The 16,455-nt window shown below is 37.8% G+C and overlaps 1 protein-coding gene across 1 annotated transcript; it reads left to right on the forward strand.

Moving 5' to 3' along the window:
• Nucleotides 1–1,954: 1,954 nt before the first annotated feature.
• On the forward strand, nucleotides 1,955–12,623 carry LOC101158198 (myosin heavy chain, fast skeletal muscle). Its single transcript, XM_004071359.4, has 39 exons — nucleotides 1,955–2,158; nucleotides 2,257–2,400; nucleotides 2,535–2,691; nucleotides 2,818–2,845; nucleotides 2,919–3,030; nucleotides 3,105–3,197; nucleotides 3,298–3,361; nucleotides 3,457–3,555; nucleotides 3,645–3,748; nucleotides 3,834–3,972; nucleotides 4,108–4,226; nucleotides 4,314–4,463; nucleotides 4,563–4,733; nucleotides 4,827–5,133; nucleotides 5,219–5,292; nucleotides 5,376–5,463; nucleotides 5,553–5,670; nucleotides 5,778–5,901; nucleotides 6,001–6,137; nucleotides 6,220–6,475; nucleotides 7,148–7,390; nucleotides 7,487–7,663; nucleotides 7,864–8,009; nucleotides 8,125–8,215; nucleotides 8,308–8,697; nucleotides 8,771–8,897; nucleotides 8,971–9,089; nucleotides 9,207–9,403; nucleotides 9,487–9,670; nucleotides 9,765–9,930; nucleotides 10,006–10,130; nucleotides 10,220–10,528; nucleotides 10,616–10,819; nucleotides 10,898–11,023; nucleotides 11,667–11,837; nucleotides 11,932–12,036; nucleotides 12,112–12,207; nucleotides 12,293–12,424; nucleotides 12,515–12,623. Exons 1-39 carry the CDS (start codon nucleotides 1,955–1,957, stop codon nucleotides 12,530–12,532), a joined length of 5,814 nt encoding a protein of 1,937 aa, XP_004071407.1. The 3' UTR covers nucleotides 12,533–12,623.
• The last annotated feature ends 3,832 nt before the right edge of the window (nucleotides 12,624–16,455 follow it).

A 16,455-nucleotide genomic window follows, 5' to 3' on the forward strand; every position in this document is an offset into this window, starting at 1 on the left:
TGTAATAAAGTAAACCTTATGAATAGGAAACTTTTGGCTATTTTTAAATAATACAATTATATGTAAAAGTTGAAACAAGCATACAAATTTGTTTAAAAAAATAAAATAGAGTAGGAAAAAATAAAAAGATCAGAATGCAACTTTTATATGTAATGGTGACCCTTGAAATCTGTATTGCAACAACCAGAAGAAAGTAACTGTTTTAAAGTGCAATGTAAGTTACAAGTCTTTTTGTAAATAATTAGGAATCCCCCCCTGAGAGACATTTATTAACCTGTCAAATTTTCAATCTCGTTAATGAAAAGTATTTACACTTCTTATGTTTTAGTACGCAATGTATAAAGGGATAGCAGTTTTAAGGGTTCAAAATGGTAGCATCTGCAGAATCAAATATGGAGAAAGAGGTTTGATAACTAAGTGTGTCTTATTATAGGCCTTATTTTGGCAAGTGGTCTTGCCCTTGATCTTTGTGGAAAGGGCCTTACATTCAGTTTTAGTAGAGCACCACAAGATGTGCTATTGCCCTGCAACCATATACCAGCGGCACTTCGGTGCTCCTCCAAAATGAACTTCCATTCTTAGCCAAGACACAGTGTGATTACTAGGGTATGGAGACACAACTTTTTATTCTAAAGGGATCAAATCTTAGACAAAATCTTAATGTTTGTAGGAGCAAAAGATCTGTACAAAATCTGCTTTGCAAAACACTTTTTTTAGGACATACCTACACATAAAATTACTCTTATACTTCTGTTTCATGAGAAGCCCTACTCTTTGAAACATGTTGCAGATGATTAATAGTACTATAAAGCATTACTTATACTTAAAACAAAATTTCCAGGGCTTTTAAGGTAACTAAAGTAAGCTGCTCAACAGTTTTTAATACGCATAAAAAGGTGGCAAGAATTGTACTAGTATAAAGAGTTGAAACCTCAGCAACCTTTGAAACTTAATACAGATGACATTTAAATGTTTTTTATTAAGGGTGAAGAATTTATGGACCCAAAATTTGAGGTCAAAGGACATTTCCTTTAATAGATTATTGCAATTTTTACTGTGAGTCATGATTTTGAGTCTTCACAGGATATTCTACTCAGAAAAGATCACATATGTATCCCACAAAGTATTTGGGAGCTATACATTTCTATGTGAAATCTTACTTTTTTTTATTGTTTGATGAGTATTATCTTTAATGCTTTATTTTGACATTATAGAATAAATGAAACAGGTTTTGTTTTTCTTACTTCATCTGGCAGATAATAAATTTTATATCAATAAATAGCCTTGACATGAAATGTCACACGATTGCTCTTAAGAATGCTTGACCAAAACAAGGGGCTGTCTGCTGCTGACAACGCAGTTACAGTCTTTATAAAAGCTGCAACCTCAGGCTCGTTTGAGAACTGAGAGGCATCCATCAGAGGGTCAGTGCTTTGTCTTGTTTCTTGATGTTATATTAAATGCAATTTTTCACCTTTTGTTTTCATGACAATTCATCTTGTTCATACACTTGATAGAAATTGTTATTAACTTAAAAGATTATAGTTTGAAAGCTTTTTTTTTTATTTTGAGCTGTGATTATTTAAACAAAAATCATATTTTTGTCAATGGTTGAAGAAGATTTGAAAATAGTATTTAAAGTTATGACCCTACATGACGTTGCATCCTTTGAGAAAATTTACATAGATTGTGCAATAGTTACAAATGGTTAAATTTAAAATATCTAGTTGATTTTTAGTGTTTTAATACTTATGTCTGTATTTGTTTGAAAGCATCTTTAGACATCAACATTGATCTGGGACACTCAGTTGGAACAAACAAAGGTAGGATCTGTGTGCCTTTTATTTAAAAACTTAATATTATTTATAAAACTTAATATGACTTACAAATGTTAGCCCAATTTTACAACAAATACTACATATCTAACTGTTTTAGGACCATCTAAAGTGCCAAAATGAGCACTGACGCTGAGATGGAGGCCTATGGCCCTGCAGCCATCTTCCTCCGCAAGCCTGAGAGGGAGAGGCTTGAGGCTCAGACGGCTCCTTTTGATGCCAAAACAGCCTTCTTTGTGGCAGAGCCAGAGGAAATGTATCTGAAGGGGAAACTTATCAAAAAGGAGGGTGGCAAAGCCACTGTTGAGACAATAACAGGAAAGGTTGGTAAACTAAGATTTTCATTTACCAATCAATCCAGCCACGATATGAAAAAAAATGGTTAAAAAGTTATTTTTTTATTCCAACTCTTTTTTTTTAGACTTTAACTGTGAAAGAGGAGGACATCCATCCAATGAACCCTCCGAAGTATGATAAAATTGAGGACATGGCCATGATGACCCACCTCAATGAACCCACTGTGCTGTACAACCTCAAAGAACGTTTTGCATCATGGATGATCTATGTAAGTAAATGATTTAGACAAGCACAGAGAAAAAAATTGTTGATGTTATTTTGGTGTAACGTAAATACTATACAGCATGAATATGTTTCTATAGTTTGCCATTTGGTTCAGCAATAACTCTCCCGTCTTCACAGACTTACTCTGGGCTGTTCTGTGTTGTCGTGAACCCATACAAGTGGCTTCCGGTGTACGATGCTCAGGTTGTCAATGCCTACAGAGGCAAGAAGAGGATTGAGGCTCCCCCTCATATCTTTTCCATCTCTGATAATGCCTATCAGTTCATGCTCACTGGTAAGAAATTTATTGGAAGAAAAGAGAGTTAGACTTTTCACTTCATTTTTTCTTATTTTTGTTGTTTTTCTCCCCTTTTATTAACCAAAAACATCTATTATTTGACCGATTGTTTATTCATTTCAGATCGTGAGAACCAGTCTATTCTTATCACGTAAGCATCAAAAGTTAAAAGATTTTACTATATATTAGACTTTAGAAATGTGAGATTTGTTTTAATTCTTTAGTGGAGAATCTGGTGCAGGAAAGACTGTCAACACCAAGCGTGTCATCCAGTACTTTGCAACAATTGCAGTGACTGGAGGAAAGAAGTCTGAGGGAAGCTCAGGGAAAATTAAGGTATGTTTACTTTGATGAAGAAATCTTACCAGACAATGATCAAATATTCATCATTTCAAAAATGCCTTCAATAGGGTTCACTGGAAGATCAAATCATTGCAGCCAACCCTCTGCTGGAGGCCTATGGTAATGCCAAGACTGTGAGGAATGACAACTCCTCCCGTTTTGTAAGCTTTCTTTAAAATGTCATCAAACATTGTTTATGCTCTTTTTTTTCTTTTCTTTTTTTTACCAAAGTCAAACTGACATTTAATGGAAAACTTTCAGGGTAAATTTATCAGAATTCACTTTGGAACCTCTGGGAAACTTTCTTCAGCAGATATTGAAACATGTAAGTCAGTTTATTCACTAATTAAACAATTCAAACTCCCCGTGTCATGAACTGTGGCTAAAAAGACTTTAACAACAACGTATTGTTGATTTCAGATCTGTTGGAGAAGTCTCGTGTCACCTTCCAGTTGTCTGCTGAGAGGAGCTACCATATCTTCTACCAGCTGATGACGGGCCACAAACCTGAGCTCCTGGGTAAATTAAAGAAAAATTGTTCATGCAGTTTTACCTACATTAAGATACGTTTTTTTGTGCATTTCAAGCATACATTTTATTGTTTTCAGAGGCCCTTTTGATCACCACCAATCCCTATGATTATCACATGATCAGTCAGGGTGAAGTAACTGTCAAGAGCATCGATGACATTGAGGAGTTCATTGCAACTGATGTAAATAGCTTGATCATTTTTAGAATGGAAAAAGAAAAACAGTATCAAAAACGTGTTAATTTTTTTAATTTTATGTGAACTGCAGACTGCCATTGACATATTGGGATTCAGTCTTGAGGAAAAGTTAGGCATCTACAAGCTGACTGGTGCTGTGATGCATCATGGTAACATGAAGTTTAAGCAGAAGCAGCGAGAGGAGCAGGCAGAACCTGACGGCAATGAGGGTAAATAAGAAAACAATGTTTGTATATGAGTAGATGTTTTTTTTGACACATTTGTGAAAGAAGATGCAAAGATACATTTTAAAGGATCTTGGTTAGAATTACCCAATCTCACAACTAAATGTTTGCTTTCATCAGTGGCTGATAAAATTGCCTACCTGATGGGCCTAAACTCAGCTGACATGCTGAAAGCTCTGTGCTACCCAAGAGTCAAGGTTGGAAATGAGATGGTCACCAAAGGTCAGACCGTCCCACAGGTAAATATGAAAATTAAAACATGGCAATTGAAAATAAACAGAGCACATACTGAATATTCAAATGATACTAAACTCTTTATTTTCCAGGTCAACAATTCTGTCAGTGCTCTGTGCAAGTCTGTCTATGAGAAAATGTTCTTGTGGATGGTCATCCGCATCAACGAGATGTTGGCCACAAAGCAACCAAGACAGTTCTTCATTGGAGTGCTGGACATTGCTGGATTTGAAATCTTTGATGTGAGTGCAGTCTTTGAATTATTAAAGTTTTTGAATAAACTTTGGAAAGTCACATATATTTATAAGTCAAACTACAGAGACTATTTTTTATATCTGCAGTACAACAGCTTGGAGCAGCTCTGCATCAACTTCACCAATGAGAAACTGCAACAGTTTTTCAACCACACTATGTTTGTCCTGGAGCAAGAGGAGTACAAGAAAGAAGGCATTGAATGGGAGTTTATTGACTTTGGCATGGACTTGGCTGCCTGCATTGAGCTCATTGAGAAGGTGATGAACCATATAATTGCTTGTGTTTTTAGATCAACAAAGTTGAGGGGGAGGTGTTCAGCTATTTTAACATGAACTATTACTTTTTCTAAGCCAATGGGAATCTTCTCCATCCTTGAAGAGGAGTGCATGTTCCCCAAGGCTTCTGATGCAACTTTCAAGAACAAGCTGTATGATCAGCATCTTGGCAAGAACAAGGCCTTTGAGAAGCCTAAACCTGGAAAGGGAAAAGCTGAAGCTCACTTCTCGCTGGTTCACTATGCTGGAACAGTGGATTACAACGTCACTGGCTGGCTGGAAAAGAACAAGGACCCACTGAACGACTCAGTGGTGCAGCTCTACCAGAAGTCTTCAAACAAACTGCTGGCCCTTCTTTATGCTTCTCATGCATCAACCGAAGGTTTTAAAGCAGAATAACATTTTTTATTGGTAAAAATACAGATGGCAGCTTCATCATTTTTTTTTTCTGTTCTGTTTTTAATCAGATGCTGCTGGTGGTAGCAAGAAGGGTGGTAAGAAGAAGGGTGGCTCCTTCCAGACTGTGTCTGCTCTTTTCAGGGTCGGTATGCTTATAAATGTTTTGACAAAAGACGTTTAGCATAAATACAAAATTAAATTACCTGTTATGCTCTGTCTCCACAGGAGAACCTGGGCAAACTGATGACAAACCTGAGGAGCACTCATCCCCACTTTGTGCGTTGCCTGATTCCAAACGAATCAAAGACTCAAGGTGGAAAACCTACAGTGCTAATGTTTGATATCATTATTTTTAGATTTCAGTGAATTTATTGTGAGCTTAATGCATTCTTTTTTTTTCAGGTCTGATGGAGAACTTCTTGGTCATCCACCAGCTGAGGTGTAATGGTGTGCTGGAGGGTATCAGAATCTGCAGAAAGGGTTTCCCCAGCAGAATTCTCTATGGTGACTTCAAGCAGAGGTAAACGCAGTATTTACTGAAGGATGTGATTTAAAATAAATATACAACTTAGCAAAATAACATAAATTAGGAAGGAATACATGGATAAATCGACTTTTATCTTACAGATACAAAGTATTGAATGCTGCTGTCATCCCTGAGGGACAGTTCATGGACAACAAGAAAGCTTCAGAGAAGCTGCTTGGCTCCATTGATGTTGACCACAGTCAGTACAAGTTTGGACACACTAAGGTATCATTTATAGAAATGTTGTTAACAAGCTAATTTTGAAAATGCAACGAGTAATTCATATGCAGGCTTAGTAAATTTATTGTTCGATGTCAATCTCAGGTGTTCTTCAAAGCTGGTCTGCTGGGTACACTTGAGGAGATGAGAGATGAGAAACTGGCTTCACTGGTGACCATGACTCAGGCTCTCTGCAGAGGGTTCCTTATGAGGAAGGAGTATGTTAAGATGGTGGAGAGGAGGTAGGATGATGGAGTATCTCATTGATACCTAATGATAACTTCTTACTGCAGTTTTTATTTAAAAGTTCATTTGTGCAAACAGAGAATCTATCCTCACCATCCAATACAACGTCCGTTCCTTCATGAATGTGAAGAACTGGCCATGGCTCAAACTCTACTTCAAGATCAAGCCTCTTCTGCAAAGCGCTGAGACTGAGAAGGAGCTGCAGGAGATGAAAGGAAACTATGAGAAGATGAAAACAGACCTGGCTGCTGCTTTGGCTAAAAAGAAGGAACTGGAGGAGAAAATGGTTTCTCTGATGCAGGAAAAGAATGACCTGCAGCTTCAAGTGTCTGCTGTAAGTTAAAAGTAGCTGCAAACATGAAATGAAAACTACCTTAAACATGAAGACTCTCATTAATCTGTTAATAGGGTAGATAAAGAAAGTAAAATAGCTCAAAGTGGCTGGGATAAAAAAACAATTGACCAGCTGTAGTTTTTAGGTGATTCAAATAAAGTAAAATGTGATTTAGGTAAAAATGTGCAGACAGAGACGAAGTAAAATGTGCAGTTTCAGCAAACCCTTTATAGTCTTACGTTTACTCTGGATTAGGTGAAAAAGATTTTCCTTGCTAAGGCCTGAACAGCAAATCTAGTTCAACACACATATAACTTGGATTTCAAAACACACCTTGGCTTCTGTGCTTATATGAAATATTTTATTTGATGTATGTCAATTAAGATACTTCTTTTTTACCCACACAACACTTTGAACTGAGTGACACTGTAGGATTTTGTCTTACTAATGTGTGATTGTGACTGGTAGCGAGTTGTTCTTTTTAGTCAATCATTTTGTGATATTTTAAGTACCATGGAGCTGATTAATGACTAAAAAGAAATGTTTTCATGTTTTTCTTTGTATCCATTTAGGAGGACATTGATAACAACTAAAATTGCATTAAACCGTTTTTTGTTTTTAACGACCACAAAAGTTGCAGACCATTAGCTGATGCATTTGTTTAAACTACAGGAAACAGATAACCTCTCCGATGCTGAAGAAAGGTGTGAAGGACTCATTAAAAGCAAAATCCAGCTGGAGGCCAAACTCAAAGAGACCACTGAGAGACTGGAGGATGAAGAGGAAATCAATGCTGAGCTGACTGCTAAGAAGAGGAAGCTGGAGGATGAATGTTCTGAACTGAAGAAGGACATTGATGACTTGGAGCTCACCCTGGCTAAAGTGGAGAAGGAGAAACATGCCACTGAAAACAAGGTTAATGTCAAACTAATGTATAGAGCACAAACAAATATTTTGTAATTTTATATATATATTAAAAATATAAATTGTAACCTTTTATGGTACTCTAAGGTGAAAAACCTGACTGAGGAAATGGCTTCTCAAGATGAGTCCATTGCAAAGCTGACCAAGGAGAAGAAAGCCCTCCAAGAGGCCCATCAACAGACACTGGATGATCTCCAGGCAGAGGAAGACAAAGTCAACACTCTGACCAAAGCCAAGACCAAGCTGGAACAGCAAGTGGATGATGTAAGAAAAAACACACTTCTGTTAAAATAAAATATGTCCAACACAAGAGGCCCTCAGCTCTCATCTGTTTGCCTAGCTGTTGGACAGGACAAGTTAAAAAAAAAAAAAAAAAAAAAAAAAAAAAACACACTTCTGTCAAATTAGACAGAAATAGATGATCTGAAGAAGTTATTTAACAATGAAATATTTTTATCTGACAGCTTGAAGGTTCATTGGAACAAGAGAAGAAGCTCCGCATGGATCTTGAGAGAGCCAAGAGGAAGCTGGAAGGAGATCTGAAACTAGCCCAGGAATCCATAATGGATCTGGAAAATGACAAGCAGCAGTCTGATGAGAAGATCAAGAAGTATGATAATACATTTTAATTACTTAGAAAATCCTAAAAACTGTTTTTATCTGCTATGAGAAGTTTGTAAAAGTTTGTCTAAAGGTAAAAGGGGAAATTATTTTTTGAAATCCAGAAAGGACTTTGAAATCAGTCAGCTCCTCAGCAAGATTGAGGATGAACAATCCCTTGGTGCTCAGCTTCAGAAAAAGATCAAGGAACTCCAGGTACAATTTTTGCAGCCATTATAGCTCGATTATTGTGGGATGTTGTAATACACATCTACTTATATTGAAAAACTTTTCAAATGTTATTTTAGGCTCGTATTGAGGAGCTGGAAGAGGAGATTGAGGCTGAGAGAGCTGCTCGGGCCAAAGTAGAGAAGCAGAGAGCTGATCTCTCCAGGGAGCTTGAGGAGATCAGTGAGAGGCTTGAAGAAGCTGGAGGGGCAACATCTGCTCAGATTGAGATGAACAAGAAGCGGGAAGCTGAGTTCCAGAAGCTGAGGAGAGATCTTGAAGAGTCCACGCTGCAGCATGAAGCTACTGCAGCAGCTCTCCGCAAGAAGCAGGCCGACAGCGTTGCAGAGCTGGGAGAACAGATCGACAACCTGCAGCGTGTCAAGCAGAAGCTGGAGAAGGAGAAGAGCGAGTACAAGATGGAGATTGATGATCTCAGCAGCAACATGGAGGGTGTTGCTAAATCAAAGGTTTTCTTTGTTCAGTCTTTTAAATGTTCTTTTTCAACATAAAATTTCTAAATTAAACATGTAATTTTTTAAGGGCAACTTGGAGAAAATGTGCAGAACTCTGGAGGATCAGCTGAGTGAGCTCAAGGCCAAAAATGATGAAAACGTTCGGCAACTGAATGACCTGAATGCACAGAGGGCAAGACTTCAGACAGAGAATGGTAAGTCACTTGTAACAGAAAAAATTCCCTTTTTTGAGAATTTCAATTAACCTAACCTCTTTTAAATTTCTAGGTGAATTTGCTCGCCAGCTCGATGAGAAAGAAGCTCTAGTTTCTCAGCTGACCAGAAGCAAACAGGCCTTCACTCAGCAGATTGAGGAGCTGAAGAGACATGTGGAGGAGGAAGTGAAAGTATGACCATCTTACACTTAACTAAGCTGTAAAAAAAATCAAATGTACAGTTTACAGATAAATCATTATTACCATTTTTGCAAATCATGAGATAATTAAAAATGTCTGTTTTGTCAGGCCAAGAACGCTCTGGCTCATGCTGTCCAGTCAGCCCGTCATGACTGTGATCTGCTCAGAGAGCAGTTTGAGGAGGAGCAGGAGGCCAAGGCTGAGCTGCAGAGAGGAATGTCCAAGGCCAACAGTGAGGTGGCTCAGTGGAGAACCAAATATGAAACTGATGCCATCCAGCGCACTGAGGAACTGGAGGAGTCCAAGTTAGTCAAAGCAGTTCATCATTTCATCAAACTATTCTGTCTCTCACTTCTTTTAAAACATTCACACCATCCATTTGCTGCAGGAAAAAGCTTGCCCAGCGCCTGCAGGAGGCTGAGGAGTCCATTGAGGCTGTGAACTCCAAGTGTGCCTCTCTGGAGAAGACCAAGCAGAGGCTGCAGGGTGAAGTGGAGGACCTCATGACTGATGTGGAGAGAGCTAATTCTCTTGCTGCAAACCTGGACAAGAAACAGAGAAACTTTGACAAGGTACCATGTTCATCTGACAGTTAAAAAAAATAAAACATGTTAGGAAGATACACTTACTTTAGTAACAAATCTGCAACCAATGGATAACCTCTAGGTCCTGGCAGAATGGAAGCAGAAGTATGAGGAGAGCCAGGCAGAGCTTGAAGGAGCTCAAAAAGAGGCTCGCTCTCTCAGCACAGAACTGTTCAAGATGAAGAACTCCTACGAGGAGGCCCTGGATCAGCTGGAGACCATGAAGAGGGAGAACAAGAACCTGCAGCGTATGCTCCTATACCTTCTTTACACCATTTTCATGGACACAGATTTAAAAAAAAATCCTTTTCTATGTATCTTAGAGGAGATCTCAGACCTGACTGAACAGCTTGGTGAGATTGGAAAGAGCATCCATGAACTGGAGAAAGCCAAAAAGTCTGTGGAGACTGAAAAGTGTGAAATTCAGACAGCTTTGGAGGAAGCTGAGGTACTTATTTACCTGACAGAAAATCCCAAACTATATTTGAAAGTCTTAAGTGTCTTCAAGTAATTTTTTTGAACCTAAATTATCTCAAGGGCACTCTAGAACATGAGGAATCCAAGATTCTCAGAGTACAGCTTGAGCTCAACCAGGTCAAAGGTGAGATTGACAGGAAGCTGGCAGAGAAGGACGAGGAGTTGGAACAGATCAAGAGGAACAGCCAGAGGGTGATTGAATCCATGCAGAGCACTCTTGATGCTGAGGTCAGGAGCAGAAATGATGCCCTGAGAGTCAAGAAGAAGATGGAGGGAGACCTGAATGAGATGGAGATTCAGCTCAGCCATGCCAACAGGCAGGCTGCTGAGGCCCAGAAACAACTCAGGAATGTTCAGGGACAACTCAAGGTGAGTTTGAAGACACTTTAAGTACATTCAAATGTTCATAGACTAGAAAATGAGTTGTGTCTCTCTAACCTTTATTGTTGTTGTCAGGATGCCCAGCTGCACCTTGATGATGCTCTGAGAGGACAAGAGGACATGAAGGAACAGGTTGCCATGGTGGAGCGCAGGAATGGTCTGATGTTGGCTGAGATTGAGGAGCTGAGAGCCGCTCTGGAACAGACAGAGAGAGGACGTAAAGTGGCTGAACAGGAGCTGGTGGATGCCAGTGAACGTGTCGGACTGCTTCACTCCCAGGTTGATATTTAACGAAACAGTTAAAAGCTGTCATCAACTAGAGAATCACTAAACTCTATTATCAATTCCTCTTTTCAGAACACCAGTCTTCTGAACACCAAGAAGAAGTTGGAGTCTGATTTTGTCCAGGTTCAGGGTGAAGTGGATGATGCAGTTCAAGAAGCAAGAAATGCAGAGGAGAAAGCCAAGAAGGCCATTACTGATGTAAGTTTTTACTTTAGAATGTTTCTGTTGTCAAAGATTTCTGTTGTTAAAATCAATGTTCACTCCTCCTTCTCAGGTGTTTTTTTTGACATAATTTAGTTGTCGTCTTTTATTTTCCTTCATGAAAAATACAATCGGGAGCCAGTTTAGCTCATGCGGGAGCCAGTTTAGCTCGTGCTGGTTTGCAGCACCTTCCGTCCGTGAAACCCAGGTTCGACTCCAGGCTGCTCCCTGTTCCCTTCTCTACCTCTGCCGGTTCCAAGCCTGGTTAGAGAAGGTTGCGTCAGGAAGGGCATCCTGCATAAAACATTGCCAAATTTACCATGCAACTTGTTCGCTGTGGTGACCCCTGATGGGAGAAGCCGAAAGTGGAAGAAGATGAAAAATACAATCAAACAATGTTCCCAGTTTTCCTATCTATACATCTAATATCCATGTATGTGTTCTATTGTTCGAGTTTTTAGCCCTGGTTTAACATGCATTTGTCTTTTTAAATATTTTAATCTCTTTATTCCAACTGATTGGCTGTCAGACTTTTAAATTTCAAAGATTGTCTAATAGACAATGTCTGTAGTAATGTTTTTTATTGTAAAGTTAAATGTTTTCAAACTTTTGTGTAATTGGAAAATATTTAATATCTTAGGCTGCCATGATGGCTGAGGAGCTAAAGAAGGAGCAGGACACCAGCTCTCATCTGGAGAGGATGAAGAAGAACCTGGAGGTCACAGTGAAGGACCTGCAGCACCGTCTGGATGAAGCTGAGAACCTGGCTATGAAGGGTGGAAAGAAGCAGCTCCAGAAACTGGAGTCTAGGGTATGAGCTGTGAAATAGCTAACAGTTTCTAATTTATTAATAGATTACACATTTGTTTTGCTGAGCCTTGGTTTTTTTCTTCATCAATCTTAAGGTGCGTGAGCTGGAGAGTGAAGTTGAATCTGAGCAGAGACGTGGAGCTGATGCCATCAAAGGAGTTCGTAAATATGAGAGGAGAGTGAAGGAGCTCACTTATCAGGTACTTAGCATTACAACAACAATAATGATGACAAATTATAAATGCACAATCTAATTTAATTTTCAATCAATATAGACTGAGGAGGACAAGAAGAATGTGGCCAGGCTTCAGGATCTGGTTGACAAGCTGCAGCTTAAAGTCAAGGCTTACAAAAGACAGACTGAAGAAGCTGTGAGTTAAACACTTCATGTGAGACATGACCAAATACAATAATACACACTGACTTGATACACCATCATTAAAAAAAACATTACAGGAGGAGCAGGCCAACACCCACATGTCCAGGCTCAGAAAGGTCCAGAATGAACTGGAAGAAGCTCAGGAGCGTGCTGACATTGCTGAGTCCCAGGTCAACAAGCTGAGAGTCAAGAGTCGCGAAGCTGGACGGGTAACATTTCTATTTTAATTCATTGTGACGTGTTTTATTCAAAAAATGATTTTCACGATTGGTAATCTACCTTTTTTTTGTTTTTCTTAGCCGGATACTGCAGAGTAAGAAGAATCGTGCAGTTGAGCCTCTGAAACCAAGTTTATAAAATATGAATTTATGGTTTTGGGCTCACAATAAAGTTCTGCAACATAATGGCTTTACTGTATCATTGTTTTTTTTTTAATTCATAACTAATTAAAGTATCTTGTAAGTCTGTTAACAAGCTGCAGGGAAAGGCAGGTAAAATATTAAAAAGGACTGTTAAAAAGTCAGTATTTAATTTGAAAGTCAAATAACTATTGTATGTGCTCTGTTATTCAATCTTTCACGGATGGAATATATATCTGTCAGAAGTCATAAACCTTGCATTCAAATGTGTATCCTTCAAATATGTTTAAGATCTTTTTACAAGTCTTAGTTTATGAGGCCAAAAATACACTTAACTACCACTACAAAGGGAAAACAGAAGTCCAAAAACATCAGTAACACAGTTTTTATTGTATTTTTGGGCTTTACATGAATACATTTATAGAAATCATTTCTGCTTAGCAACACATGTTTAGAAGCTGGTCTGCATCCTTGCAATGTTCTGTTGGACATGTAACAGTCCGTTGCCAAGTTATGGAAGTCTGTGTCTCCGGGGACAAAAACTAATCTTTGACATATTTTCTTGGAGCAGAGAGAAGGGTGCACTTAAGCTGCAAATGACCCTTCCTCTTCTCACCCTTGGGCTTTTATGCGGTATGCCTCTCGAGTTTGCCACTGCATTTCTGTCATTCTAAAACGAACATTGTGAAAGAAGAGACGTTCCATCTAACGTGGCTTGTAAAGGAAATGCATGCCACTGTTTCTTCTGGCTCCCTTGTTTGTTCTTAAAGTTTGTACTTTTACATTTCATTGAATAGTTTACAGGATATACAAAAAGGCTAATACTTACTGGGATTGTCCAAACAGTCCTTTTGCTGCTTTTCAGTGTGTCAGCTGGAGAAAGTTCATTTTGTCTTGTGTCTAACTTATTTTAGGCCTGATGTCAGGCAAATTGTTGAGCGAGTACATGCCCATGTGGGGAGATATATAATTGGCAGTTGAACCTTTATGGGCAATATCTCATATTTAATTTTATTACAGGAATATGAGATGTGTCAGCATCATGTAACTAAAGTCCCAAAACATTTGGACACTTTTCCAAGCTGAAGCTCCCATCAGCTTAGATAGCCTGTGTAGACATGACTATGATGTAATGCCTAATATTAAGGTGATTTAATTTATATCTATTTACAGAGGGTACAAGACTGTAAGCTACAGCAAAGACTTGCATTTATTTTTCATTTCCTTAAAGTAAGAGAAGAGTTGTATCATTTAGTTAGCAAATGTCGAGCCTACTTTATAAGGTTTTTTGTCAACGTTACTTGATTTTCCCCAGTTCTCAATACAACAATCCCAAGATTTTTTATGTGTACAGTGCTACTCACTTCAATCATTTCTAGAATCAAGAACAATGTTCTCTGGAATCCTGTCCAAAACCCATTTATGCTATTCTGACAACATTCCTACAAAATAGAATAGACTTTCCTGGTCCCATGATGGGAATTCATAATGCTTTTCGAATAGATGCTCACGCGTTACTTGAAGGCAACAGCAGACCAGATCTTGGACCAAGAAGTGTGTAAAGTTTATATCCTTTTGCTGCATTGGAGTGTTTCTGTCAATTGACAAAATCAGATTTAGTAACTTGTAAATAAATGATATAAAAAACTATGTTCTTATCAAAAAATAATCAAATCTGAAAAGCAAAAGAAAAATCCGCGAAGTATTTGATGAGTCCAATTCTGCACAATGGAATTCACAAATGAGTCTTCTCCTACACTTCTACAGCGTTGTATTTTGGATATTATAAGCCTACGTACCAATTTGTTGCCAAGTCATGCAAGTCTGAGTTTCTTGGAAGGAACTGAAGTTTGATGTGGAATCTTGGAGCAGACTACGGTTTCTACTGTAGCAGTGTGATCCTTCATCTTCACACTCTATCTGTGGACTTTTATGTATGTGTGTGGTTCTGGGAGGTTACTTGGATTTCAAATGACATTGGTACCATCCTAAGAGAAAATGCTGACACTAAAAGAAACAAAATTAACTCCCTTGTATAAAAGACACATGTTGATGGACTACCCCTCTCCAACTTATCTAAAAAATATATTAAAGAAGTCATCCATTGAATAAAATACTTACACAATCTGTATTACAATGTGTTCCTTTAGATATTGTCTTATTAGAAACTAAGAACCCATCATTGCTGTTGCCCTAACTCATACTTTATCAGCTGGCATCCTTTTTGGTTTTTGTGCCGGCAGTTTTGAACCCAAATACGAGACACTTTGTTTATCTAAATGTAGTAAGACACGTAACATATACATAATCTTAAATTTAGTCAATCATATGCAATCCTTCTAAGCAGGATAACTTTGACCACAAATATTTTTATGCTCAAATGTCATTCACTCATCTGGCATTGACTAAAAAAGGTTAATGAAGGGTTTTGATTACCAAAAAAGTTACAGATTTTGATTTAAAACATAGAAGACAACATTATATATTTTAGGCATTGAAAGATATAATTACACTTTTTAGTATATTTATGGACTTTTTTTTATTGAGACCTTTCCGTTAGATGTGCAGTCAGATTATAATGTAACCTTATCATTGATAGTGGTTACTATAGTGACGCTTCTTGCTCAATGGTAAACCATCCATCTGTCATTGAAGGGATTTCAAGTGTGCAAGTGTTCTACAACTGAACACCCATGGAATTCAAACGACTTTCTGTAGCCTTGCTACCAACATTTTAAAAAGATTTTCGTTAATCGCAGAACATCTTAATTTGAACACCTTTGATTAACATTTGATTAAAATTTTTCTAAGGACAAACCATGCAATGCAAAATTCAGCAAACTGTTACTTGGTCATCCTTTTATAAGCTTGCAAGTGGTGATATTGGATATGTGAGAAGATCAGAGGCAGTAACTTCAAAGTTAAATGTATTTGTTTAGAATTGAGCATCATTTTCCTCACCATAAAAAAAACATATATTTAAAAATATAAAAATAACTTCAATAGTTAATAGGAACTTGTCCAAAAACTGTAATATAATTTCTTGTTTTTGTTTGACAATGTTTGTACAGTACTTTAGTTTTACCATTCAAATTTAAAGCTAAATGAACTTCAATTACAAGCTACATGGTCATATCAAAATACAATTTATAGTGGTAGTAACTAAGAATTATGAGTATCTCTTCCAAGAACATCGCTAACACAAAAAAAGCAACAGGATCATGAGAGTTCATGACCAAAACAAGGGAGCTGCTCCTGCTGACCAGGCACTCCCACCCTCTATAAATGAGGCAGCTTTGCATGTCTGCTTGAACTGATAGGCTCCCATCACAGGTGAGTGTATCCAGTGTGACTTCAGGTTGTTTTTTTTGGTGCCCTTCTATATCAGGTACTTGACTGAATTACCCAAACACTCCCAAATCCATGAAGTTTAAACTAAAGTATTTTAGATGGAGAAAATTCTCCCAAAAAGATTTAGAAAACTTATTTTCCTTTTTTGCTGTTCTTGTTGGTGCAATTTCAGAAAAGTTCTTACATCAGCATCACTTACACCATGAAATAGTTTAATGTTTTCCTAATGGTGAAAATAAGCCAGAAAATGTAATTTAAAAGACAGAGCAGAATAATGTAACAAAGAAAAGTGTCACTTGCTATTCTCAGTACTTTCTTATCTCTGATTGACTGGTTTAGGCATATTAAGTTATTGAAATTGTGTGTTTTATTTATGTAGCATCTAAGGAAACCAACCAGGACTGCATAATTTATTTTCTCCTAGGGTGGTCTGAGGTAACAATAAACAATATGAACAAAAATAGAAAAAAAAATGTGTTTTACATTTCCTAACCATTTTGATATTTTCTTCTTTAGTCAAAAGTGCCATC

Source organism: Oryzias latipes, chromosome 8 (genome assembly GCF_002234675.1).
Source record: "Oryzias latipes chromosome 8, ASM223467v1".
In the NCBI taxonomy this organism is placed as follows: Eukaryota; Metazoa; Chordata; class Actinopteri; order Beloniformes; family Adrianichthyidae; genus Oryzias; species Oryzias latipes.

What these genes read in the sequence shown, in the direction of transcription:
- LOC101158198 (XM_004071359.4), top strand. Translation starts at nt 1,955, where the DNA reads ATGAGCACTGACGCTGAGATGGAGGCCTATGGCCCTGCAGCCATCTTC. An exon ending in CCACAAACCTGAGCTCCTGG is followed by an intron (nt 3,556 to 3,644) that starts GTAAATTAAAGA and finishes TATTGTTTTCAG; the next exon opens with AGGCCCTTTTGATCACCACC. An exon ending in TCGGACTGCTTCACTCCCAG is followed by an intron (nt 10,820 to 10,897) that starts GTTGATATTTAA and finishes TCCTCTTTTCAG; the next exon opens with AACACCAGTCTTCTGAACAC.